Raw genomic sequence first — 25,544 nt, 5'->3', positions numbered from 1 at the left:
CGGAACCAGCTTAGGTGTCCATCAGTGGATGAAGGGATAAAGGAAATGTATATATACACAGTGAAGTATTACTCAGGTATAAAGAATAATGAAATTAATGTCATTTTCAGGAAAATGGATGGAACTTGAGAACATTTTATTGAGTAAAATAAACCAAACTCAGAAAGTCAAGGGTCGTATGTTTTCTCTCTTGTGGAAGCAAGAAAGTTAAAAGGAAAAGAAAGGTTGGGTTGGGGAAGGATCTCAGGAAATTTGAAGGAGGATCAGTAGAGTAGAGGAAAGGAACCAAGGAGAGGGAAAGGTCCCATTATCATACTAGGGTATGATAATGCCAAATTATATTGTTACATTGTATGCATGTATGATTATATAATGAATTCTATTTTATGCTGCTAATAAAAAATGGGAAATTTAAAAGTATATATATATGTGTGTGTGTGTGTAAAAATTGCTGACAGTTTTAGATTTCATGGCAACTAACCTTTAAGAAACTACCACTTGCCAACTTCCAGAGAAAAATATCTACAATTACCTGGAAAGACTGTTTATTAAAATAAGTCTTCTCTTTCCATCTACCTAGCTGTGTGAGACTAAAGTTTCTTAATTTACTTTCTAAATAATACATGAAGTTGGTTTAATACTGAAGCAGATACGAGAATCCAGGTATCTTCTTAAACCAGATTCTAAAGAGACTCGCAGAAATGCTGGAGTAATGACATTTTACCTGAATTTCCTTTTTGTTTTGTGTAATTTTTTCATAAAAATGTTAAGATGTGATGTAACACATTAAGATGTAATAATAATCTCGTTGACAAGTTAGAAAGAATTAATACATATTTTTAAGGCCTTATTTAATTTTGAGATGGGATCTCACACTGCTGGGTTCAAGTGATTCCTCCTCCTCAGTATCCCCAGTACCTTGGACTACAGGTGCATGCTACCGTGCCTGGCTTAATTTCTTATAGTCATCAGTATAACTCACATGTCAACAAAAACTTTTTGGAATCTTCTGTTATTTTTAAGAGTGCAAAGGATTCCAGAGAATAAAATATCTGAGAATCACTAGAATAACCTTGATTTCAAGATACATTGTTAGGAAAAATGCAGATCAGTGCGGTTACACATTTGCATTTGTGCCTCAAGAGCTATAAATGAAGCAGTGCTTTTATTATATGGCATAAAATTCTCCTGGAAGGATATGAAAGAATTTAAGTGATAGTTGCTTCAAGGAGAAAGGAGTTAATAATGGGATCCTAATTAGAACAAGTTATACTTATTCTATATCTGTATAATATTTCAAAATATATTCCATCATGTAAAAAATTATGAATGTAAAAAAAGAAACTCTAAATGCATTTGAACTAACTTTAATTTTAAACCAAATGAATGCATATCCATCCCCCCACACTCCCCTGGTCAGGCATGCACACCCAGGAAAGAGAAAACATTCCCACTTAGCTCTATTACAAATTTCAGAGAGTATAGGCACATTATGAAAAGTTGGAGCAACTCTGGAGTAATGATTATTAGTTTTTTTGGCAGTTTGCTTTTTCTTGTTTTATTTGAGAAAATAATTTAATGTCCAAGCCAAATACTGTTACATTGAAATAATGTAAATCAACTAGGTAGCAGTTAATGGGGCCTAAGGTATGCTAAACTTAAGTTTTAAGGAAATACAATTTGATTAGAATTTTTAAAATGGCACTTATTTATAGGTTTCTAGAAGAGATTGGGTTTATCTTAGAAGACTTAAAATTTCTAGTCTTGTCATTTAAAAGGTTTCGAATAAGTGTTGCATGAAATGTGGAAATAAAAAAAGTAAGCTAACATTTGATTCAGTACAAAAAGTACTTTTTAATACTCATAACCTTTGAGGCTTTGGGAATTCTTGTAAAGAATAACTAAGGAATTCAATTTTATTTGTGCTGCCTGCTGTTAAATGTGCCTTTTGATCAGTGTTCTTATTTTTAACTTTTGGATAAAATGTCCTTTTATGAAAAGGGAATATTATTTTAATGTAATAGCTTTTAAGATTTTCTTTTCTCACATAATACTTGTAAATTTTATTTCTTTAAATTCTAAAATATCACTTCGAGAGTCCTTTGAGGTGATTTAAAAGAAGATACTGTGATTCTTTTTATTAATGATAGTTTCAAGTTTGCCTATAATATATAACCATTTTAATGCTTTTAAAAAGGTTAATGGGTTTTTCCTAAAGAATTGGGCATGTGTGAAGCTAATTTGGAAAGGAGTTTTATTCTTCCTAGTTGTATATTTTTCAAAGCACTTCCACGTTATTTTCTTTGATTCTCAGCACATCTTGGAAGTAGCACAGTTGGTGTTTTTCCTATTTAAAATGAAAATTGAAGTTCAGAAAGCTAAATGATTTGCCCAATGCCACATAGTCTTGTTAAATAGTGAAATAGAAATTTAGATTTAAATGAAATGCCAAAGATGGATTATTTAACCAAGTCCAAGTTTGTTTGTTTTTTATACTGGGAATTGAACACCAGGGGTGCTTAACCACTGAACCACCAGCTCTTTTTACATTTTATTTAGACACAAGGTCTCACTGAGTTGCTGAGGCTGGCTTTGAACTCATTATCCTCCTGCCTCAGCCTTCTGAGCTGCTGGGATTACAGGCATGTGCCACCATGCCCAGCTCCAGGTTTCTTTCCTATTGTTCTGGAGGCTGGGAAGTCCACCATAAAGTGCTAGTTGACTCAGTGCCTTGTGAGGGCTCCCCTCCTGGCTGAGAGATGTCTGTCCCCTCACTGAAGCCCTCATGTAGCCTGTCCTCTAAGCCATGTTGGGGGGACAGAGGGGTAGGACATAGTGAACTCTTTAGTGTCTTTTCTTATAAGAACACTAATTCTATAGGATCGGGACCCTACCTAACGACCTCATGTAATATTAATTATATCCTTATTTCAAATACAGCTGCACTGGGGGACTAGGACTTCAACATGCTACATATTTAGTGTCGAACGCAATAAAGTTGGAAGTGCTCTCTTTATGGCTTTGTGACTTGATATTTTGTAACAGTGAGTTAAATAAGGAGACATGCATTATAATTTTACTATTCTCTAGAGCTGCAGATACACATGGAATATTTCGTTTCTGCTCTAACAATGTTTATAACTGGTTAGCTACAGAAGCTGTTTACAGCACACCTGGCATAGATCTCAATGTTACTGTGCCTATTCATTCACCATTCTAATAACATTGAGCCTGTGTTACTTCCTTGAGTCTCATCCACCCATCAGGTGCCTCAATATAGTGTGGTTTGTATAGAAAATGTCTAAATTCAGTGTTAATTTTTTAAATCATACTTAATTTGGAATGCACCATTTTATAACTTTTAATGAGTGTGTTGAGGTTATATAATTTTTAAAGATAGCTAAGCCAAAGCTCAATTTTACATAACAGACTTTGGAACAAAGTCTTAACCAAATTTCAGAGTGTAAAGGAAGTGTCTCTCCTTTTCTTTTGTGAATCTCAGTATGAATTTTGGATTCCTTCGAAGCCTATTTGCATTTCCAATTGTGGTGGAAGGAGTTTTTTCTGGTTTGCTAGAGTGATCATGTTTACATTCTTTCTTACAGGCCAGCCCTCCAGATCTCTATATTGAAAGATTTAATATAGCTCTTGGACAATATATGGGAGCATTGCAGAGTATTGTGCCTCTTTTCATATATATGGTAAGTTAGAGCTGTTTTCTCCTTTCCAAAAGAAGCAGAGTTAAACATTCTAGTTATTTTTTTTTTACTAGTATTTTGTGGAATTTCCATATTGTGAAATGAAAAATTCATTCACTAATGTTTAATAGTCATTGACATGGAAGAATTATTTATTTTTCCCTTTGTCTGTTTTGAAATTCCCTAATTCCCGCTTGAATAATCCAGGAGGCATTAGTAATTAGCAAACACCCAATGAGTGTTTATTGTATCTATGGTTATGTGGAACAGACTGTGCTTGGTCTTGGGAAAATAAAAGATACATAAGATTTCTTGTCCTTAGAATGCAGTTAAGGCTTGTATCTAAAAATATGATGTATGCAAAATGCCAAGTAAGTCATTGCATAAGAAGTGGGAAATAAAATGCTTCCATTCTGATGATCTTGTTTACTTGGAGAGTTATGCTAGAAGTATAATTTGTAGACTGTAACTTATTGATTAACTACTTCTTCCTTTTAATTATAGAATCATGGGATCTTAATGTTAGCGTTCCTAATGGAAAGAGCTGTAGAAACCATTATTCCAACTCTTCTTTGTTAGATTAGGAAATGGGGTATTTGGTTGTTTTCTGCATTCTGTAGCATATACGTTGCTATGTGTGGACTATCAATCTTAAAAATGACTTAGTCTTTGTAAAATGTACTTTATTTAAAACAAAAACAAAGCTACCTCCAGTTATTTCTGACTTAGAAGGTACTTTCCAAAAGATCTTGTAGTGCAGGATTTTCATTTAAACTTAATTATTCTTTGGGTACTGATAAGAGTTGTAAAAATTAATAAGGGTTTATAGTTAATGCAGAAGAAGCTTGTATTTACCTATTGTTTTACCAAGACCTTACCTTAGAAGAAATTGATAAAAGAGACTTTGCTTTTGGTTTAAGTGCCTGAACCTCTTTATGAATCATACTAGTCAAACATATTAACTGGGTGAAGTGTTACATATCTATAATTCCAGCTATTCAAAGAGCTAAGACCAGAAGACCACAAGTTTGAGGCCAGCTTGGCAACTTAGTTGAGACCCTGTCTCAAAATAAGACTTAAGAAAAGAACTGGTGATGTAGCTCAGTGGGGGGTACTTGATTAGCATGCACTATACCCTACGTTCAATCCCCAGTACCACCAAAAATCGTCATCATCATCATCGTCATCGTCGTCATCATCATCATCATCATAGTATTAGTGTACCTGGGTGGGCTGGGTTAGTTCTTGGAAAGGGTCAGGAAGCCTGGGAGATGGCCACATTGTAGCAATTTGGTGCAATCCTCTAGGGTTATCAGGAGTATTTATTAGATAAATATCTTATGCTGATGGAGCAGATATTTCATTCTCATTCTAGTAAATTCCTTATTCTTGCTGTTCTAAAATTTTCAGTAGAGATGATGAGTGATAGCAGAGCTTGAAGGATAGGGTCTCGGGTGTAGTTGTGGAAAAGGGGAATTAAAGGTAGATGAGTAGGTTTATTTACCTCCATGTCTGCCATTTAAATGGCATTTATCTATAAGCATGTTGGCTAGGTGAGTTAGAAATAAAAATACAGTTAAATGAGCATAACTTGGATTTTGATCAAAACTAATAGCTAATTTGTAAAAATAAAATAAAATTAAATTAAATTAAAATTAAAAAAGAAAGAAAAGGCAAGAAAGTGACTTATACTTGTCTGTGCTGCCATTATTGCTTTCTTAAACTTTATGGTGGGATCCTGGGGTTTAAGAAGTTTGTATCAAGTAAGAATAAATGAACCTCACACTTAACTCTTCTACCTAGCAAAATTCAAATAAAGGATATTAGGTTGTAAAATTAAAAAGCTTAAGTATACCTTTTCACATAGCTTAAGAATTTGAATTTGCTTTCTAGTTACTCATGAAAGTTTGTTAAATTTATTTTTTAAAATTTTAACCTTTGGTATTCTTATGGTGGAAAAGTACATTATTTAAATAATAGTTTGAAATGTTAATAACCTGTTAGGAACATATTCATGTTCCTTATAATCACAGAACAGAAGTCAAATTTTTGTGTTACTTGTCAAAATTATTCTCTTAGAATTCTATATTACTATTTTAAGAAATAAAGTCGTTAGAAAATAGATTGTGTCCAAGCCACTGAATTATCAGAAAAGAGTCTCATTGAAAGACATAGAGATCAAATAAAGACATCATGTGTTTTGTGTTTTGTTTAGGATATTGAAACTTAACATGATTATACCTAAAAAAAAAAAAAAAAAAAAAAAAAAAAAAAGTTGGATATCTGTTATTTAAAGAGGTAAAATAACTTAAAGAGTTTCTAAGTGCTTCTGAAGTTTTCATACTATTTCTGTTGAATGAGTCTGGTTACTAAAGAGTAGGAAGAGAACATACATTAAGATACTATGCCATAAGGTCTTAAATATTGGAAGACTCAGGAATTGTATCTCTAGGAATTTATCTTATAAATAAACTCATAAATATATGCAAATACTGTATATATGTAAGAATTGTGCAGTATTGTTTTTAATAACAGAAAATTGGGGAAAAAACCTATTTAATAAGACAATAGGAAATATGTAAAAATAATGATGTCTAAGTTCTTATAGGGAAAAATTTTGCCATACACAACATTGGTGTGAAAAAGCAAGGTACAAAGCAGTGTGTAATGGTTCCTCATCAGCAGGTGTTTTCTTTTTAAGTGAAAAAGAGTACATATCTACTTATGTGAGGAACATTTTAGAAAGAATAGACAGTAATTTCCCCAATACAGAGTGGGACCTTTGGGAATAGGACAGAAGGTCTTCTATAGGAGACTTATTTTTATTGCATACCTTTTTGCATGCTTTTATTTTTTTAACCATATGCATCTTGTTATGATTTTTTTAAAAGAGAGAAATCATTATGAATTTAGAACCAGTGAGCAACTTGTTAACTTTGTGTTTTCTACTCTTAGGCCTTGACATTTAAGCATGAACAAATTTGATCTTTTTTTGACTTGCCAGTCACTGTAGTCATTCAGCTGCAAGAAACAGAAAACTTGATTAAACCTCTGTCTGTGAATTAAGTACATAAGGAGAAGCATTGTGTCCTGTCTTAGAACTGTAGAAGGAGGCAGTCTCCAGGTGTTTTGAATCCATGGTTCTTTTTTTGTCTCTTTGCTGTCCACCACATCTGTTTCATCTTGTTCTCCTTGTGGTCCTAAGAATCTTGCCCTCAAGCCTGCCTTTTCATAGTCTGATTATGCTACCCTGAGTGTGTCTACCTCTTAAGCAAAGATGGACTCTGTGGAATGCCAGAAGCTGACTGGCTAGTCATGGAAGTGGAATATGTGCAGGAGTCACCACTGCCTGCTTTTAGCCTATCTTGTTAGTAAATGGGGTGCCTTTAATGAGTGTTTGCTAGTGTTTCTTTAGGTGATGGTGGAGGATTTTAAAGGGGATGTCACACAGTGTGATTCCATAAAGTCTACATTCCTGTTGAGTTAATATTTGAGATCTTCCAGTGCTCTTTGGAGATGTATGGTTCATAGTTATTTATCGTCTTACTTTGTCAACCTCATTCCAGAAAGACTTGTAACTCATAGTGGTGGGCTCTTGTTTGATGGTTTTTTTAAATTGATGACTTTATGCATGTCTCCTAAAATAATATTTAGTGCTTCAGTTCACAAGACTACTCGTATCCCCCAGTTGATACATGAAAAATAATTTCCTTTTCAGAATAAGTTTTACATCGAAACCAAGCTTAATAGAGACTTAAAAGATGACCTTATAAAGCTGTTTACGGAACATGTTGCAGAAAAGCACATTTACAGCCTGATGCGTAAGTAATTAAATTTGTTATGAGGGTGAGAGACTACTAACAATGTTGTTTTCTTTCCCTCCCTCCCTTCCAATAAAAAACCCAATATTGACATCTCTGAACCAGATAGCAGGAGGCATTGAAGCCTGCCCTAGTCTATAGGGAGAGACACTGACCTCAGGGTGGGCCAGTGAACTGGGAATAGCTTAGCCAGGTTATTGGACATGTCTTATGTCTCACCTGATACTTGGTGCCTTTTTCAGTTCTCTCCTGGCCAGGGAGAAATATTAGGAGTTTCATTCCTTACTTTACTAAGGAGGAGTACTGTGCTGTATCTTTGAGATTGGAGTGCAGAATCCTTTCTAGTTTTTACTCTTTGGTGCAGAAACCCTTCTTTAGTCTGGCTGTCACTTTGATAGGCAAGCTTCTTAGCCTTTTGTGGTCTACATTTTCTCTGTGAATTAGGATTTGGAAAATTTTTAACATGGCTGTGCAGATGATTAAGTAAATGAGTTTTGCCTCTTTCCCATTTCCAGGTGGCCTGCCCCCTCGCAGTAGGTGACATCTCATTCTGCCTTCCCTAAAAGAGTTATCCCTCTCCAAGTGAGTTAGGAAACCCCATCACTTCATGTCCCAGCATCCTCTAAAAGCTCCTGTTTTATGTTCTTAAAGGCATTTTTTAAGAATTTGACACATATTGGGATTTGCAGTATTTTTTGCCTTCCTATTAGTCATAATTACTTGCTACAATATACTTTTACCAGAATTATTCTAAACTTGACCACAAACTTCTTTTTTCATTTTTGTTTTAAATTAAGAAATTGCTGAACTTTGAGCCAGTTTATTTTAGAGACAGGGTTTTCAAATAATAGTGTAGATGATGATAAGACATGTTTTATTATTATGTTCCCAAGAGATTCTAGAATGGAGGCCCAGAATCTTGGGCATATAACTTGCTATAAAAAAGAAAAAAAAAGACTGGATAGATGTTTACAGACATCTTTGAATATTACCTAATGAGATAATTTCAGCTATTAATTATAGCCATGTACATATTTTCAGTTGATCTTGACATTTTCTTTTTTTTGCTTTTGTTTCAAAATATAACACAATGTTTTTCTTCTGTTAAAATTCTATAGAGAAATGCTACTATCTGGTAGAAAATCCTATTTCCTGTATAAATGTTTCTTGTGCTTATTAGCACTTTAGAAATCAGTTTTCTTGAGCATATAGGAAAAGGATAATCAAAAGAAATTATAATATCCCAGATTTGGTGAGAGAGAAAACAAATAGATTCCTTCTTTTGTTTCTTGTATATTCTGGTTTTCAATAAAAATCAACTTAAAGGTAGATATACCTTTTCTTTTCAGAGTAAACTGATAAAGGTCCTTAAGCCTTCATAAATTGAATAAAATAGAATTTATCATATTTATTGAGCAATTACTTGGCATTATACTTAATGAGATATATAAAACAAGTGAACATTAGTCACATTGGTTTGGGCTCCAGAACTTGGGACTCTGTAAATGTTTAACAGTGTTTTGTGGGTGATCACCAAAAAGATTTTTAAACATACTGCTTATTTTCGATAAGACCTATTCCACATACTTTACAGATGTTGATTTATTTAGTTCTCATTTTAGCCAAATAAGATGTTGTTTCCACTTTTAGAAGGGCATAGAGGGAAAATAGTTCATTATAAACCTGACTTAGAATAAAATATGCCAGGTTTTAATATAATTATTTGTTAGTAAATTGCAGGTGCTTGAGTTCTATCCACTAAATAATGGAATTTGTTCGAATCTGTTAGTGATGTTATTTAGAGGAATTATTCCTCCTTACTTAAAAAATGTTTTTAATAAACTGTTGTAGAACAGTGTAAATAACCTCAGAAAAACTGACTCTATTATGATGTTCAGAGTCAGGGTTATTTTGTTACCAAAGTCTTAAACATGAGAAAGATGAATGAATCATCATCATCATCATCATCATCATCTCTTGACCTTAGCTTTTCTAAGAAGAAAGTAGATAGAGCTAGGCATTGGGAAAGCAGGTTTCTGTCTGTAATCAAGTTACTAAAATTACTATATGGTGAGCATCCTCAATTGGAAAATCTAAAATGCTCTGATATCTGAAACTTTTTGAGCATGACAAGTTTTAGAGCATTTCAGATTTTTGCATTAGGGATGCTTAACCAATAAATATTCTCAAATCCAAAAAACCTCTGAAACATGAATCACTCTGATACCTAAGTATTTTTGTTAAGGGGTACTTAACCTGTAAATGTAAAGAGCTTTAAATATGGTGTTTTGAGGGAAGAAGAAATGATTGAGGAAGTCTGTCACATGGTATTTTATTCCCCAGGTGTAATGAGAGCACTTTCAGCTCACTTCCAAAGGCCGTGATGCTGTTGCTTTTAGAAAGCTTACCTCTTTTCGCAATCTGCCTGGGTTGGTTCATTTTCCTTGGTGGCTCTAGCAGACCTTCATGTATTACCTGTGCAATTGAACTACTACAGGGATATATATATATATTTTTAAATCTTAGTATATAAACTCTTGATTTTGTTCTCTTGTGCTGTTCTTTTCTTGCACTTGTTTACTCTTCAGCTTTTGAGAGAAATAATAAAAATAAAACCTTGAGAATCAGCATGGTGTGCTTTTTTTAACCTGGTCTCTTATTTCAGCTTTACTTTTAGAAGCCCAGTCAACACCATTTCAGGTCACACCTTCAACTATGGCAAATATTGTGAAAGGCCTGTATACGCTCAGACCAGGTAAACATCTGTCTTTTTCATTGGGATTGTACCTGTTTGTTTTATTACAGCCTTACCCAAGAGGGCAATAGTTCTTTATGTACTTTGTGAGACCCAGTGGTATTTGATATCCTATAGCAAAAAAAAATTGAGTAGTTATTCATCAATGTGCAGCGGAAACTCAGAGCTCACTTAGGACTCTCTATTGGTGAGAACCAATTAGTTTGGTTTTGGTAATATCTGTAAGGGGGAAAAACAAGAAATAATTTGTGGGATATGCTTTGGATAAAATTGAATCTCATGTTTGGCCTTAATTTTAGAGAGTTCCTCCTTTACTTCCCACTCTAGGTTGCACACACATTCACAGCTCAACTTCTTAGGCCTGATGTCTAACTAGCAAGGAATCTTGAGTTGGTGAAGTTTCAGTCATATCATGAGGACATTTTGAGAAGATACATAATCAAAGAACTAGGCATTCAGAGGCTTGGTTTGCACATTATCCTAATGTATCTTAGAAGAAAGATTTAAAGAAATCCCAAGGTGCCTTCTTTGTAAGCATCTTCCCGTTTGTTAATCAGAATGTCAAACGTCATAAAGTTGTCTAGCCAATTTTAAAATGTTGATGGGAGAGAGATTGCAGTTCTCAGGGTAGAATATTGTCCCCTAATTTGTAAACACAAAGGGTGCCTTTTTGATGGTAATTACCTTTTTGTGAAATTATTTTGTTTTAGGATTAAATAAAATAAAGCATAATAAAGAACTTGACACAGTACATGATAATATAATAGGTGTTTGCTACTATTCATTTGAGCTTAATTGTCATTTTATTTTAGTTAATTGATGGCTTGATTTGTTATTTAATTTTAAGAACATGTCAGAATTTAACTTGCTGAAATGGAAACCAGGTGAATATTGTGGAATTACAGAAATAGACTGATTTCAAAATGCCTTCTTTCTCAGGCTACTTTAAACCATTAGTGATGTCTGGAATATTCAAATTTATCATGACTTAAATTTGGGTCAGGTCTTGAGCTCTATTTATAACTTCTAACAGGAATTACTTGTATAAAATGATTGCCTGTATAAAGCTGCAGAAAGATTCCATTGCATGTATCCAGTAAACTGATATTTTTCATTTTCTAGTTTTTCAGACATTTGAATTTCATTTTACCACAGTGTGGTGAAAATGGCTCATGAAATGTTTTTGTGTGCTAGTTTATGAATAAATTTTTTCTTCTTTTATATCTGGAAGGCTTCCAAGTACAGTATGACAAATTCTGCCTCCCAAGTAGGCAGTATTATCAGTTCTGACTTTTGTCATAAGTAACAAAATTGCAGAATAAAGCTAATCACTATGGGTAGAAAATATTGTAGATACATGTTTATCTAAATGCTATTTTATCCAGGCTTGAGCTGTTGTAATAGGATTTATACTACTTGTGAGGAAGATTCTGCATTTGAGAATTGTCCTTTTCAAAAGGCGAATTTTATCACAGACCAACCTTTTGCTGCCCTAGGCATTTTCAGAGATCCTTTTAAACATATTTTGGCATTTACATGTCTTGGTTCCTGGTTATGTTCCTAGTTTATTAAAGGAATTTCATTCAACTGACAGATGAAAATTAGAATATTTCAAAAGTTGAATTTTAAATGTAAAAGTTTCTTCGGTTGTAAGGTTTCTCAGGTGCTGGTCTTTTACAATGCTGCATCTGAATCACCTCTGAAGGTTTCTAACTAGATCCACAGGCCTTATTGTAGAAGGTTATGAGGACTCAACCATTGTTGCTGTGTTTCCCTTGGTCTGCAGAGGCTTAGTCTGGAAATAGTTGGGGCAGTCTTACCCTGCCTTTTTCCATCTAATACGTAGCCTTTGTTTCTTCATCTTTATTTTAAATCACTACCTGAAGTTCCATAAAGTGGCAGAAAGATTTGACTTCCATCTTCTCTGTTTAGTTGTTTCCTTGGAGCATGACAGTGATGCTCTTTCTAAAGCCAGATTTGAGCTGGGCTGGCAGTAGGAACACTATCAAGAACATTTTGCCATGAGTTTGTACAAAGGCTGAGTGGATCAGCCTTTGTATTATTTCCAATGCTTTCTTAGTTCCCATCTTTATCTTAGCTATTCTTGGGTGGATGTTGTTTACTTCCACTGTTTTACTTACCATTGATCAAGCATCATTTAACATCAGATGTACCTTTTTCAGATTTAGAGTTATTTACTCAGATTGCACTTTTTAAAGTGGGCTTGCTGGAGTAATGAACATTGACATTTTTATGGTTTTTGATGCAAACAGCCAAAATGCTTTACAAAGGAGAAATTTTGAAAGGGCTAGATTAAAACAGTTGGAAAGGGCTAATAGAGTTGTCACTGAAGACTACCACCAAGGAAGGGAGTAGTGGTTCATGGTGCCCTGGGACAGGTGGGCATTATTTGTATTTAATGTTCACTGAGCAGGGGGAACAAAGTGGTTTTTTTAAACTTGAATTTTTCTGAATGTTAACAAGACTACCTAATTCTGTTCTCCCTACCCCCACCTCTGGGAATTACCATTCCTATCTTTCATTCCTTTATCTGGTCTTACTGATTTGTACAAATAATTTATAATAAAGATACCAAAGTCATTTTTGTTAATGTCCAGTGCAAATATTTTCCTGTGGCTTCTATTTGCCTTTTCATTTTCTATAGATTATTCTCATGATCTTAATAATTTGAACAAAGAAGTGGTTCTTTTGTTTATATTTCCATACATATACAATAATTATTTGTAAATTTGTTCACAATTTAATGTGGGCCAAAATGAGTTTTTTCCAAAGTACTGACCATTTATCTCTAGCCCACTAATCAAATTTTCAGTCTCCCCACCCCTTTTTTGTTTTGACTTCCTTTTTATGTCTATTTTTATCTCTGTAGTGTTGTATTCTCCAGCCAGTGTATTGTTTTAATACTAGCTATTTGGCTAATACGGCTGGTATATCCTTCCAGTCCCCTCAGTACAAGTCCCTTCCTAGTCAGAAATCTTTGGAATTCTCATTCATGTTTTTCTTTGTATTTAGAATTTTTGACAAGATCCATTTAAAAAAACTTCCTAGAGATTTTCATTAAATTCTGATAAATCAGTAAAATGTAAAAATGCCTGCTTTCTTCATCCTGTAAATTCTTTTTAGAGAGAAAATTTAACCACTGAGTAGTGTTCTTTTACCAGAACAGGGTTGCCTTGAGTTTTTACCCAACCACCATGTTTCATATTTGTTTAAATATATATTTTGTTCTTTAAATGAAAATCAACTTTCCCTTTTTCATTTATCTATGTGATTTCCTTAATGAATCTTTTCCTTCCCTCACAGAGTGGGTTCAGATGGCTCCAACTCTATTTTCTAAATTTATTCCAAACATTCTCCCTCCGGCAGTGGAATCCGAACTTTCTGAATATGCTGCTCAAGATCAGAAACTTCAAAGAGAGCTTATACAGAATGGTTTCACAAGGCAAGTTTTTTTCTCCCCCCTTTGGTGACAGAATACGTCCATTTCCTTAGTCTGCTCCGGCATGGTGGGGAAGGGATGCCAAGGGCTCAGAACGCAGAGTTACTGTCCAGGAGCCAAAGTGCTGCTGCCTGGGGAAATAGTTAGCTCCTTGTTGGCACAGTTGTTGAAGCTGGGTTTTGAGCTCGTGGAAGCTACTCTTCACTTCATGCATTTGGAAGAAGGGATTTCTCACTGGGTAGCCAATTAGGATGGACAACTTCCAAGCGCTCTTCTAACTTATTAACTTTCAACATGTGGAAAGACACTGTAGAAAATTTATGATCGGTTATAATATACATTTATGACTACCAAAGAAGCTTTAAATCCTACAATTCAGATTTTTGTTTTCTCTAAATTCCAGTTGTTTATTCTTAAAAAATATAGTATCTCCTTAAATGTATCCAGAAAAGTTACCTCTCTTGATTTTGGTGTTTACATTTTGCTTGTTTTTCTTCCATTTTTGTAAGTCTTTATAATGGCCATACCCCAGAAAATCTTGCAAAGTACCTGTTTTCAATGAAAATAAATTAACGTAAAATTTTTGTGATTTCCTTGTGGGAAAACACTGAGTTAGATTGCCACATCATTTAAGGGCATAGTAATATCTTGTATTTTCATAATCCTTACTCTTAGTACTTTTATGTGTCATCTTGTATTTGAATTCCTGGCATTAAAGAAGAAACTTGTGGTAAAAACGCATGTCTTTTTCATAGTTGTGTCCACAGATATTAGGTTGAGTGTTGATAGTCATTTATCTCTCTAGGGGATGGACATTTCTCTTTCATAAGTTCTAAGGTCAAACTAAATTTAAGAGAAACTAGCCTTGACCAGGATCACTGTTATTAAAGTTTCTGTTTCAACCCAGGTTAGGAAAGAAAGCAGGTAATTTTTTTGTTGTTGCTGTTCTTTGTTAGTTCATGGATTGACTTTTATTCTCCTTTTTTTGTCCTGATGGCATCTGTATTCATGTGGTAATGGGGGCACTGAGTAACCCACTGGTCATTTACAGTCTTCCCTGGTACTTGCACTGTAGAGGCTCAGAGGAGCTGTGTGACTTGGCCAGGTAGACCTGACTTTCTTGTAGCTAGGAGAAGGAAGGGCCAGAGAGAAATGCTGGAATGTTTCTCTTTGATGTTGAGGGATGTGGTATTATTTCACATTAATTGTGTTTCTGGCAGAAATAGGGGTATTGTTTTTGTACACAGCATGACTGTTGAAGGCCATATTAATTTTACTCATGATTTAAAAATAAAAATGATACAAAAAATATACAATGAGAAATTTGTCTACCCTCACCTGGTTTAGTAACTGTAACTATGTGGTTTCTTATAATTCCTTCCAGTGTTTTTCATATACAGATATAAGAAAACATAAAATATGTCCATATTTTTATTAGTTTCTTTGTACATTTCATTGTGTGGGTGTATTAAATAGACTATCGCTTATGTAACCAGTCCCCAGGAGTTGACCTCTGAATTATTTCTAGTCTTTTGAAGTTTTGGACAGTGCTGCAATGAAGAACCTAGTACATGTATAGTTTTGTGCCTGTTACATATATACCAAGAAGGGTAAATTCTTGCAAGTGGCACAGCTGGGTCAAGGGTAAATGCAATTGTAAATTTGGTTAGTATTGCCAGTTGCCCTTCATAAGGGCTGTATCCTTATGAATATCTATGTATATAGATATACCATAAGGGTTGTATCCTTGAATATCCTTATGTATATCTAATAGCAAAGTTTGAAAGTGCTTGTTTTTCATGGCCTTGCTTGTATAGTATGTTGTTAGACTTTTGAATTTTTGCCAGTCTAACAGGTGAAAAAAAAGACTTAGAATTGGTTTAGTTTTTCTCTCATAAGTAAAGCTGAGCATATTTTGTTTGCATTTTTCAGTTATGTCCGTAGCTTATTAAGTCATGCAGAAATGTTTTTATTTTTCTGTGACTATACCAGATTTACAGCTTTTTTTGATTTAAGTACATAGTTTGAATTATAGTTAATAGTTTTTACTCAAATATTTTCAAATAAGTAGAAAATAATCAGTATAACTTGTTTTTTTCCCCTACGCTCACAGTAATTTTGAAGTTTTTAAAAATATTTTTAATTCATATTTTGAGTATTTTTAGATTTAGAGATGAGTTTCTTAATATCTTCTTAAAGATCAGTCTCCTGAAAACTGGTATTTATGAAGCAGTAAGGGAATATAGTTGTTTTGGACTTATCTGAGCACCCTGAGTTCACCTCCCAGAACAGGATGTTGAACTGTTTAAACACATCCAGAGACATTTCCCAAGTTTGAATCTGGAACAAGAGAAAAGGGTGTAGGAATGCTTCTGTGTAGTAGCTCTTGCATCACATTTGCTTGGGATAGATGGGTAACTAACTCTTTAGTATTAGAAGGATGAACTTGACACCATTTAGCCAAGGTCAGTGGGTCATGCTTAAGATTTTGGTGTTAAATTGGAATTTTTATTATTCTTAGTAGAATTCTTTGGTACATTCTGGTTGAAATTTAAACATTAAGCAATATTCCAAAAGGTAGTGAAATTAAAATGTTTTATTTTACAAACTTAATTGGACCATTTTATAATTATTAACACTTTATAGACTGGGTGTGGTGGCTCTGATGCCAGCCACTCGGGAGACTGAGGCAGGAGAATCACAAATTCAAGGCTAGCCTCAGCAAATTAGTGAAACCCTGAACAACTTAGCGAGATCCTGTCTCAAAATAATAAAAAGGGCTGGGGACTTGGCTCACTGGTAAAGCACCCCTGGAATCAGTCCCTGGTACCAAAAAATAAATTAATATTTTATTATACCTTTACTATAAGGGTTAAACTCTGGTTCATAAATTCCGATAGGTTCTTAGTACAGAGTACAAAACTGACATTTTGCACCCACTCTTGAGCTCACTGCAAGTCGCTGCTGCTGCTGAAAAGTCTGCTTCTGTTCTTATACATGCACCTTCCACAGTCTGTCCTGTCAAACTTAATGCTTTCTGTAATCGTTATTTGGCTACGGTTGTTTTGGAAGAAATGGTGTCCACTGATAGAAAAACATATTTAAAGAACACACTATCAATAAGAATTCTGTTACTGGTTATTCTGCCATATGCAATCATTTTGCGGTTCCAATGTTACAAACTGCTTTTTCATTTAAGATGATGTTCCACTTAAGTGATTAGGGTTCCTGAATAAGCAGCCCGCAGCTTTAATGTGACCATTGCAGAGGAAGTATTTGAAATGTCATGAATATTATGTGAATGTTATCAAATATATCCTCCTCTGCAGTTAGTGGACAGATGCTCATTTGAGTGGGAGTTTTTGTGGAAATATAGGGTATACTTATTTCATAGCTAGAACTAACATAAGCTCAAAGCATCAATTTTCTCTTTCTCTTCCCTGAATAATTGAATTGATTGGGGAGAAGCAGCAATTTGGTTTCTCTTATCAAAAAGATCCCATGAAGATAAGCTTATTTGGGAACCTATTTAAAAATGCAGACCCCAGCAGGAGCATCCTCATTCAGACCAACCTGTGGTCTCCTACAGAGAGTGTTCCAAAGAACTTGTAAAGGCAGACACGATGTTCTTTCTAAGACATGGTTACCCAGATTTCTGGAACAAAATAGAACCTTGTGAAGTTATTGCTGGTCTTTTAGCTGAGAGGGTCACCCCCAAATTTTGGCTTTTTGTTTATTAGCAGGTTTCTTGTTTTGAGGGCATCTTATAGTTATGAAGACTCATGGACATAGACAACATCTTTGGCATACATCACATTCAGATTCTTCCCACCTGCTGCTGTTTTCACATCTGCATTTTTCTCCTGTTATTTGTGCATGTTTGGTTTTTATTTATTGAGAGGTGATAATAAAAGTTGTATGCAGAAGTTAAGGTTCCATATATAAAATCATGCATCTTCTTTTTTAGTTAGCATTAACTTATTTATTTTTTTAAATATTTATTGAACGGTACTCTGATACCAATGTAAATAACATTGTAAGTCACTGGACTGGCTTTGGCAAGGCGTTTAGGTTAGCAACACAAGGATTTAGAAAGGGGTGTGAGGGCAGACAGCTCAGAGATCTGCTGAAGGCTGGTTCATGCTAGCTGGATGTGCTAACAATTTTCCTTGAATTCTCTCTGGGGGTCAGGTGGTGTGGTCTCTGCCAGCCATGAAGGCTCCTCATCCACCCCAGCAAGAGGTATCTGCTCTGACCTGAAACATAATCAGAGAAAGGAGGAGACTTTGAATATTTTTAAGATTCTTTGAAATCTTCTATTACTGTGACCTTTCAGAGTAAGCGGTGGCTGTGGCTTAGTGGTAGGAATATTTAGGCTTCATTGTTTGGGTAATTGAAGTGATGATGTAGACCATGCTCAAGCTAGCATTTAATAGGCCATCTGTGAGATTATGAATTATTCACCAATTTGTTAGTTCAACAAATATTAAGTGTCTCTGTGTGCTATAACTTTTCTAGATACTGGGATGTACAAGACAGGCAAAGTACCAACTTTTATGGAACTTTTGCTCTAATGTTGAAGACAAATAAGAAACATAAAAATACAAGTGACTTCAAGTACTAATAAGTGCTATGGAGAAAATTAAACAGAGAATGAGATGGTGTGAGGGGCTGTTCCAGATGACCTAATGGGAATGTCCTCTGAATGTTGGAGCTAGGCAGAGATGAGACAGCGTGTGACTGCGTGAGGCGGGAGTTGCAGACAGAGAAACTCCTAAATACAAAAGTGTTGACGTGTCCAAAGGAACAGAGAGGGAGCCAGGGTGGCTGTAAACAGGTGGAAAGTGGTGGAAAATGAGGTTGGAGAGATAGGCAGGAGCCATGTCACCAGGCTGGGAAAAAGAATTGGAATTGATTTTTTAACAGTAATGGGAAGCCATAAAGGGCTTTAATTAAAGGTGTGAACTAATCTGCTTTTACATAAGATCAGTGTGGCTTTTGTCTAGACTTCAGGCTCTTGCAAAAGCATAGGAGAGAGATGATAGTGGCTTGGACTGAGGCTGTAGCGGTGGACTTGGTGAGCAGAACTGGACTCAGGATTGTGTTTGGAGCAGAATTCCCCAGAGTGAAGGGAAGAGATAATCAGGGATGACCTAGAATGTTGGCCTGAGTAATTGGGATTGCTGGTGGTGTCACTGAGTTGGAAGACTGAGGAAGGTGTGGGGATGGAGTGCAGTCAGCACTGTTTTCTGGCCATAATAAACTTAGATTGCATAGATAAGGTGATGAGGCAGTTGGGCTTACAAACGCAAAGCATATAGAGGGAAATTGTTTTAGTCAGCTTTTTCACTGCTGTGACTAAAAGACCTGACCAGAACAATTGTAGAGAAGTAAGAGTGTATTCAGGAGCTCACAGTTTCAGAGGTCCCAGTCTGTAGACAGCCAGTTCTAATCCTTGGGGCTTAAGGTGAGGCAGGACATCATGGCAGAAGAGTGTGGCAGAGGGAAGCAACTCACATGATGCTAGAAGTAGAGAGGGAGACTCCACTCTCCAGATACAAAATATATATCCCAAAGGCACACCCCCAGTTACCCACCTCCTCCAGCCACGCCCTGCCCACCTTCAGTTACCACTCAGTTAATCCCATCAGGGGGATTAATTCACCCACCCATTGGTCATTTCTCCTCTAAATGTTCTCCAATTGTCTCTCACATGAGCTTTTGAGAGATACCTCACATCCAAACAATAACATAGATCAGTGCTTTATATTAAATCTGGAAGCCATTGGCTTGTGGAAATTTAAAGTCACGGGGTTCTGAGAGTTTTCAAAGGCTTTAGGAGTATTTGGTTTTTATTTTATATTTGAATTTTTTTTTTATTTCATATTTGAAATTTGCCTTAGTAAATGCAGGTCGCTTGGGAGGTTGATAGCAGAACCCAAATTTGCCTTCAAAGACATATTTTAATCTAAACCTATTTCTAGAACTCGGTGTAAACCATGCTTTTAGATAATTCTTCATTTAATAACTTTCTGTATTTAAAAGACTGCACCCATTAGCTAAGAATATTCAGGTTATAATTCAGCTTATGTTTAATGTCTTTAACAGGTGGTCTATAACAGGATTAGAATTGAAATGTTTGCTGTACTTAAACTAAAAATTGTGCTGACTCATTTCTTCTGTCGGGATGTGTAAAGAAATCGGTCAGGTCTGCTGATTGCCTTCTCTTTCCTTTCTCCAGAGGTGACCAGTCCCGGAAGAGAGCTGGGGATGAGTTGGCTTACAGTAAGTTCCTTCCCTTTTTGGGTGGTCTTATGCTAGGACAGCCAGTGGGGTACCGACACAGTGGGTGTGTCCTGTCCCTGGTGTTGCTCACTAAGGTGTCATGTGTGACCAGGGTCAGGCTGTTGAGGCAGCTTCCAGGAGGCCACTGGATTCCTTAGTGTCTGCACGGATGGGGCAACGACCCAGAGTCAGTTTCTGATGCTCTTGGCCCCTTTTGACTTCACTCAGAACCCCTGATTTTATGGGGCTCTTTTTATAAGTCTTCTTGTGGGAGAGGAGTAAGACATAAGACATGTACGTTGAAAATCAGACTCCTGCCATCCTGGGACCATGTCTGCTCTTCATGCCTTTTCCTGTTCTGACCTTTTTTCAGACAGCTCATCTGCATGTGCAAGTTCCAGGGGGTACAGATAGTGAATGTGTTGAATGTACTTTCCTCCCGAGGAGAGAACACACTGGAGCTGCAGAGACTGTGTTCTGAGCACAGCGGGGCCTGCGACACTCAGGAGCTCTGTCACAAGGCTGTTCTTGGGAGAGAATGCCGGACTTCTTACTTTGGTTTGTAATTTAAAAAAAAAAAAACAAAAACTAACAAGAAACAAAAACATGAAAACAGTTGCTGCTAGACTTGGGGGGTGATTTTGAAACGGGACAATCTTTTAGTGAGTTTATCTACAGATTCTATGAGGAACAAGCTTCTGGGAAATTGACCATTGCTGAGTGAAATCTGACAGCCAAAATCAGCAGCTTCCTCCAAAAATATAAGGGCAGAAGAACCTTTTTTTTTTTTTTTTTTTTTTTTTTTTTAAAGCACTTGTTTTGTTCCTTTGTGGACTTTGGACCTAACAGCATATTGGTTTTACATGTCAAGATATCTTTTGCTTTACACCCAAGCAGATGGTTACAATACAGTATTTTTCACCCCTAATTCAAATAGCCCCTTTAAAAATAAGAGTCAGTCTTTGTTTAGTATTAGGAAGTCTTGTTCAAGGAGAATGCTAATAACTACTTTCATTAGAATCTTTCCTTCATCAGTTCACAACTTTTTTCTACTCTGTGCCTTGAGCTTTGTGCACTTTGCAACTGTGTGACAGTGTTGTCAAACTCACAGATACTTCCTGGAGAAGGTGATGGTATTCCAAACCAACCCGCTGAGATGGGGGGTGACTTACAGCAGGATGCTGATTGCGTGGGAGAGTGGAAGCGTGTTGCACATTGGTCAGATGGCCCCTGCTGCACCAGGCGAGTTCATGTTCTTGTGGGGACCAACTCTTGTAGAGCCTTTCCATTCCTGCTATCACCTCACCTGATTCACCAGCCGTTCTAGTGTGGGCAGAGCCCTAGTTCAGGGGTGGGCAGCCCTGTAGCACTGATGCCCTGCCCCCTTTTAATACTGTGGAGAATGTCCAACAGCAAAAAATGCTTCCTGCGACCTTCTGGGAAGTGATACAGTTATTAAAACCAAATATAATCCATGGTGTGGGGTTCCTGATCCATTTCATTTTAATGGGTGATAAGTACTTAAAAATGGTAGAGTTTGTGCTCTGCATCCTTTAAATATTATATTTGACATTTGAGCACAGTAGGGAAGAAATTCTGCTCTTTCAAGGTTCCCTTCCAGCTGTAGCAAAGCCATATCTTCTGTTTCACCATACCTACAGTGCCGATTAGTTCTGCATAAAAGTCTCTGAAGCTAATTCTGGTTGGTTTTGAAAGTCAAAGAAAAATAGTGTGGCAAGGGGAGAATATTTTTCCATTCTTTTTTTTTTTCTTAAATGTTGATTGAACATATACTTCCCTTTCTTGGGCCTTGTCAGACTAGTAATACTGATGCTGATCTCTTCAGAGAACTTGGCAAGGAAAGAAGACACACCTGATCTGCAAGTTTTCAGTAGAGCTGCCTCTGCCAGTTCAGTGTGTCTTTTTTTGGGAGTGTGATGGGTGGAAAAGCTAGAAGGTGGGATATTGGGAGCAAGTTACGTCTTCTGACAGAAGTCCTTGATTTGTAAAATTATTCTGCAGAGGAGTAAAATTAAGTGAAGTTTTTCAGATATATTTTTAAGTACTTATCATCCAGAATTGGTGGATTTTGTGGAGTGCTTTAACTGGATTCATTTCACTCTGAGCATCTTGGATTGTATTGATGAATACTGAATTACTGTAAGAACATATACAGGCTCTCACCACGACCTGTATAGCTTGATTTGCTACACCAGTAATATTCTAGTGTCAAGGAAGAATTCCATTTTATCATGAAGCCCAAATTTTACTTTTCTCATTGGAGTGCTTTCTGTAGGCTTATAAAATACACCTGAAATTGAAGTCTCTCCTGAGTGGCTTTAATGATACTTCTGAAAGGAATAAAATTGGAGCATTTCTTTAAACATGGGTGAATTCTTCAGTATCCTGATAATATTAATCAAGTGCTTTTTTTCTGAGAGAGAGCATTCATTTTTGGCCAAGAACAGAACTTTCCCTTTGAAAGCACTGTATTATGATGTGAATTGGCATTAAAATCTTTGGATGTTTTGCATTATAAGTTAATGGAGAAATACTTTCTTTTTATTGTTGTGTATTTGTTAAAAAGTAGGTGAAAGAAAGTCTGCAGAATTTAGTTTTTCTAAATTTTGCACAATGACTCTAGCCAGCTGTGGGTTAAGGTTTGGTACCACAAAGCCATTATTAAAAGGCATACAGAAAGGGTGTGCACATTTTCCCAGGCATGTGTCCTGGTGGTGAATGCATCTTAGCCCCTTGAAGTATGTTGCAGCATGAAAATCCATTTTTTAATTTTAAGTTGAAAGTGACCTTGCTTATTAATTGAAATTCTTGACAGGTTTTTTAGTTTGCAACATGAGAGGAAAAACTTGTCCCCCTACCATTTTGTATTGAGAGTATGGTTTGCCAGGAAGTATTGTCCTCTCATGTATTCTTGTATTCTTCTTGTTAGCAATAGTATAGTTTTTCCACCCCAGCTAAATACTGGCTTTTTGTAGCAAATCATTGAAAACCCAAATCATTGAAGATAGAATATTGTATAAACTGGTTGATTGTCTGGGTTAGACAACACATACAGTTGATTTGGCTAAACTGACTAGTATGTATGTGCAGCCTAAAACTAGATCCTTAACACGAAAGCTGGGTCAGTCATATTGAATTAATGACATGTAAAAGTAAGTGAATGATAATTGTTTGGAGAGATGGTACATATTTTAAAGGTTAGCCTTAAGCCTCAGTAACAGTGTCCTATCTCTTGACTTCTGTTGTCACTGCTGCACCATAACCCGGCAGGAATTACTGCTTCGTTTTCTTTGGGATAGAAAGCAAAACCTGGTGTCGTGACTCTTATCCCAATAGTTCCTAGGAAGAATCAGTGAAAAGAAGCACCAGCCTGTTGTATGACTGCTGCTTTATAACTTTCATGACAAAGTCACATTTTTTTCCTGTCCTTGTTACAAAATTGTAGCAGTTTCCCTTCCTTTAGTGAGGATGGAAGCTAATTTGTGGGTGGGTGGGATTGCAAAGGGATGAATGCCCACGGCCAGGAATGCTGCACACGTCTCCAGTGCTCAGACCTGTCAAGCAGCCACTCCCCTGCTGCATGCCACGCATCTGTCAGGTTGCAAATTTGCACACATAAATAATTCCTCAGGAAGAGTTTGCATGTGTATCACCTTGCAATATTCTGTACTGACCAAACAAGGAATTTGAAGGTTTTCAGCACAAAAGGGTAACTTCAGCATGGTCTGTACACCTACTGGCAAAGGTAATGGTGATCTGGCAAACCCAATTGGTTTCTGCAGTTATAAAGTGAGCAGGAGCTTTTGTACCATAGTATTTAAATATTCCTCTCGAATCTCCCTGTATACAGTAAATAACCCTTCCAAATTTTGTCTTCTTATTGAGGCAGCCTGTGTTTTTTTCTTTTTCCCCCCTTTCTTATAGCAGTTAATTATTTCTGTGATTATTAAGTAAGAGGCATTGCCCTTGAGTTAAAATTCACTTGTTTAATAAGCAGCTATTATTAAACTAACTGAGCGTTGTTTTATGGATATACACTAATCTGAGATACTGAAAAATTTACAATTAAAAAGAAAAAGAAAAAAGCCTGCATTAGCTATCCAGCCATTGTTTGGATGTTTTGAGTTGATTTTTTTTGTGTGTCATTGAACTTTTAGCTTGGGATATTATGTTTACTTTAATCCAAGTCTAGACCTCTTAAGGGAACTTTGAAATTCAAAGTCAGAAAGAATCCTTTGACACCTGTAAGAGGTTTAGAAGACCTTTTTGGGTGTGGTTACTGTTTTCAATAAGTTTGTGTGAGATGAAGTTCATTTTTTTCAGAAGTTAGAATGATGGAGGTCATAGGAGTTGGTGGAGAAATACTTTCCCAATACTTTTCATTACCCTGTTGAAATTTGCCTGAGCTTCTGGCAACCAGAATATATGAAAGGAGCTCCATTCTTCCCAAGGGAAATGATTCCTCTTCTGTCCCCAGTATTGAGTAACTAGTCCCTGGCACCTCCACTCTCCAAAACCCTAGTTTGAACCTCTCTCCAGAGCAGAGTGGCACAGTGCAGGTGCTGCTTCTGCTTACGCTGGTGGGACGGCTGGGGGAGAATTCAAGAAAATGCTAATCATAGATCCATTCTTACAGGACCCCGGTATATATTGCACCTCTGCTAGTTGGAAATTGTCTTCCTTTCAGGTTGGACTACATTGTTTAGAAAAATGTTAATGGATTACAAATTTGGAAAATTTATAGGATGACCCTGGGGCTGAGAATTCTGTGGTTTGGAAAAAATAAATATTTTGTATTGATTCTCACATGTCATTTCAGTGTTGTGACTATGTACTAATGCAATAAGTCTGTGGATGTTCTCTTAGAAGAGGGTAGTTTACTCACCCTCATAAACCCTATTTGTTGATATTACAACCATGCAATTCAGGTGAAGTTATTCAGATTTGAAGTTGGGGGGAGCTGTGACCAGAATCAGGAATGCTTCTGTGTAATTTGGGGATGAAATGCAGGCAAAAGATTTTGCCACCTGCCCAGCAGCCAGGGCAAGGTTGTGGCAGTGAAGTCTCATCCTTGGCAGTACTGTCAGAAGGCATGACCAGGCAAGAGCAGGTGCTGTGCACATGAACTCATTCATTAGTCCAAGAAAAAACAAAATGGTGGATGGAATACTTAACTGACCTGGGATACAAAGTCATTGACTTTGGCTTCGAGTTTTAACCCTGGTTGGATTTTGAGTCACTCCTTCTGTATTAGGGTATATACTATCACTCTAAAACATTGTGGTTAATGAAATAAATCTTGTACAGATATCCTTGGCCTTGTTATGTTATGTTATAAATCTTGTACAGGGCAGATGTCCCTGGCCTTGATACCTGGTTCACTTGAACTTTGTTATAATACAGACATTTGGTCTTTGCTTACAAAACAAAAACAGTCTGGTGCAGAGGTCAGGACTGACACTCACCCTGCACATGTTGTTGCCACAGTTACTCAGCCTGCAGAG

At 36.2% G+C, this 25,544-nt stretch overlaps 1 protein-coding gene across 2 annotated transcripts in view; it reads left to right on the top strand.

The window, feature by feature from the left end:
• Cacul1 (CDK2 associated cullin domain 1) overlaps positions 1-24,846 on the top strand; it is a 65,446-nt gene extending 40,600 nt beyond the window's left edge. The window contains exons 5-10 of one of the 2 annotated variants that reach the window (XM_047552521.1): positions 3,606-3,701; positions 7,417-7,519; positions 10,185-10,274; positions 13,662-13,737; positions 19,976-20,019; positions 20,393-24,846. In XM_047552521.1, coding sequence (XP_047408477.1) covers positions 3,606-3,701; positions 7,417-7,519; positions 10,185-10,274; positions 13,662-13,737; positions 19,976-20,019; positions 20,393-20,433 — 450 coding nt within the window. In that variant the 3' untranslated portion in view covers positions 20,434-24,846. Of the gene's footprint in view, positions 1-3,605; positions 3,702-7,416; positions 7,520-10,184; positions 10,275-13,598; positions 13,738-19,975; positions 20,020-20,392 lie in introns of both variants that reach the window. The other variant, XM_047552520.1, reaches the window with a different exon arrangement.
• Positions 24,847-25,544: the final 698 nt, after the last annotated feature.

Source organism: Sciurus carolinensis, chromosome 5, assembly GCF_902686445.1.
Source record: "Sciurus carolinensis chromosome 5, mSciCar1.2, whole genome shotgun sequence".
NCBI lineage: Eukaryota > Metazoa > Chordata > Mammalia > Rodentia > Sciuridae > Sciurus > Sciurus carolinensis.
This window is presented reverse-complemented; position numbering and strand designations above follow the sequence as displayed.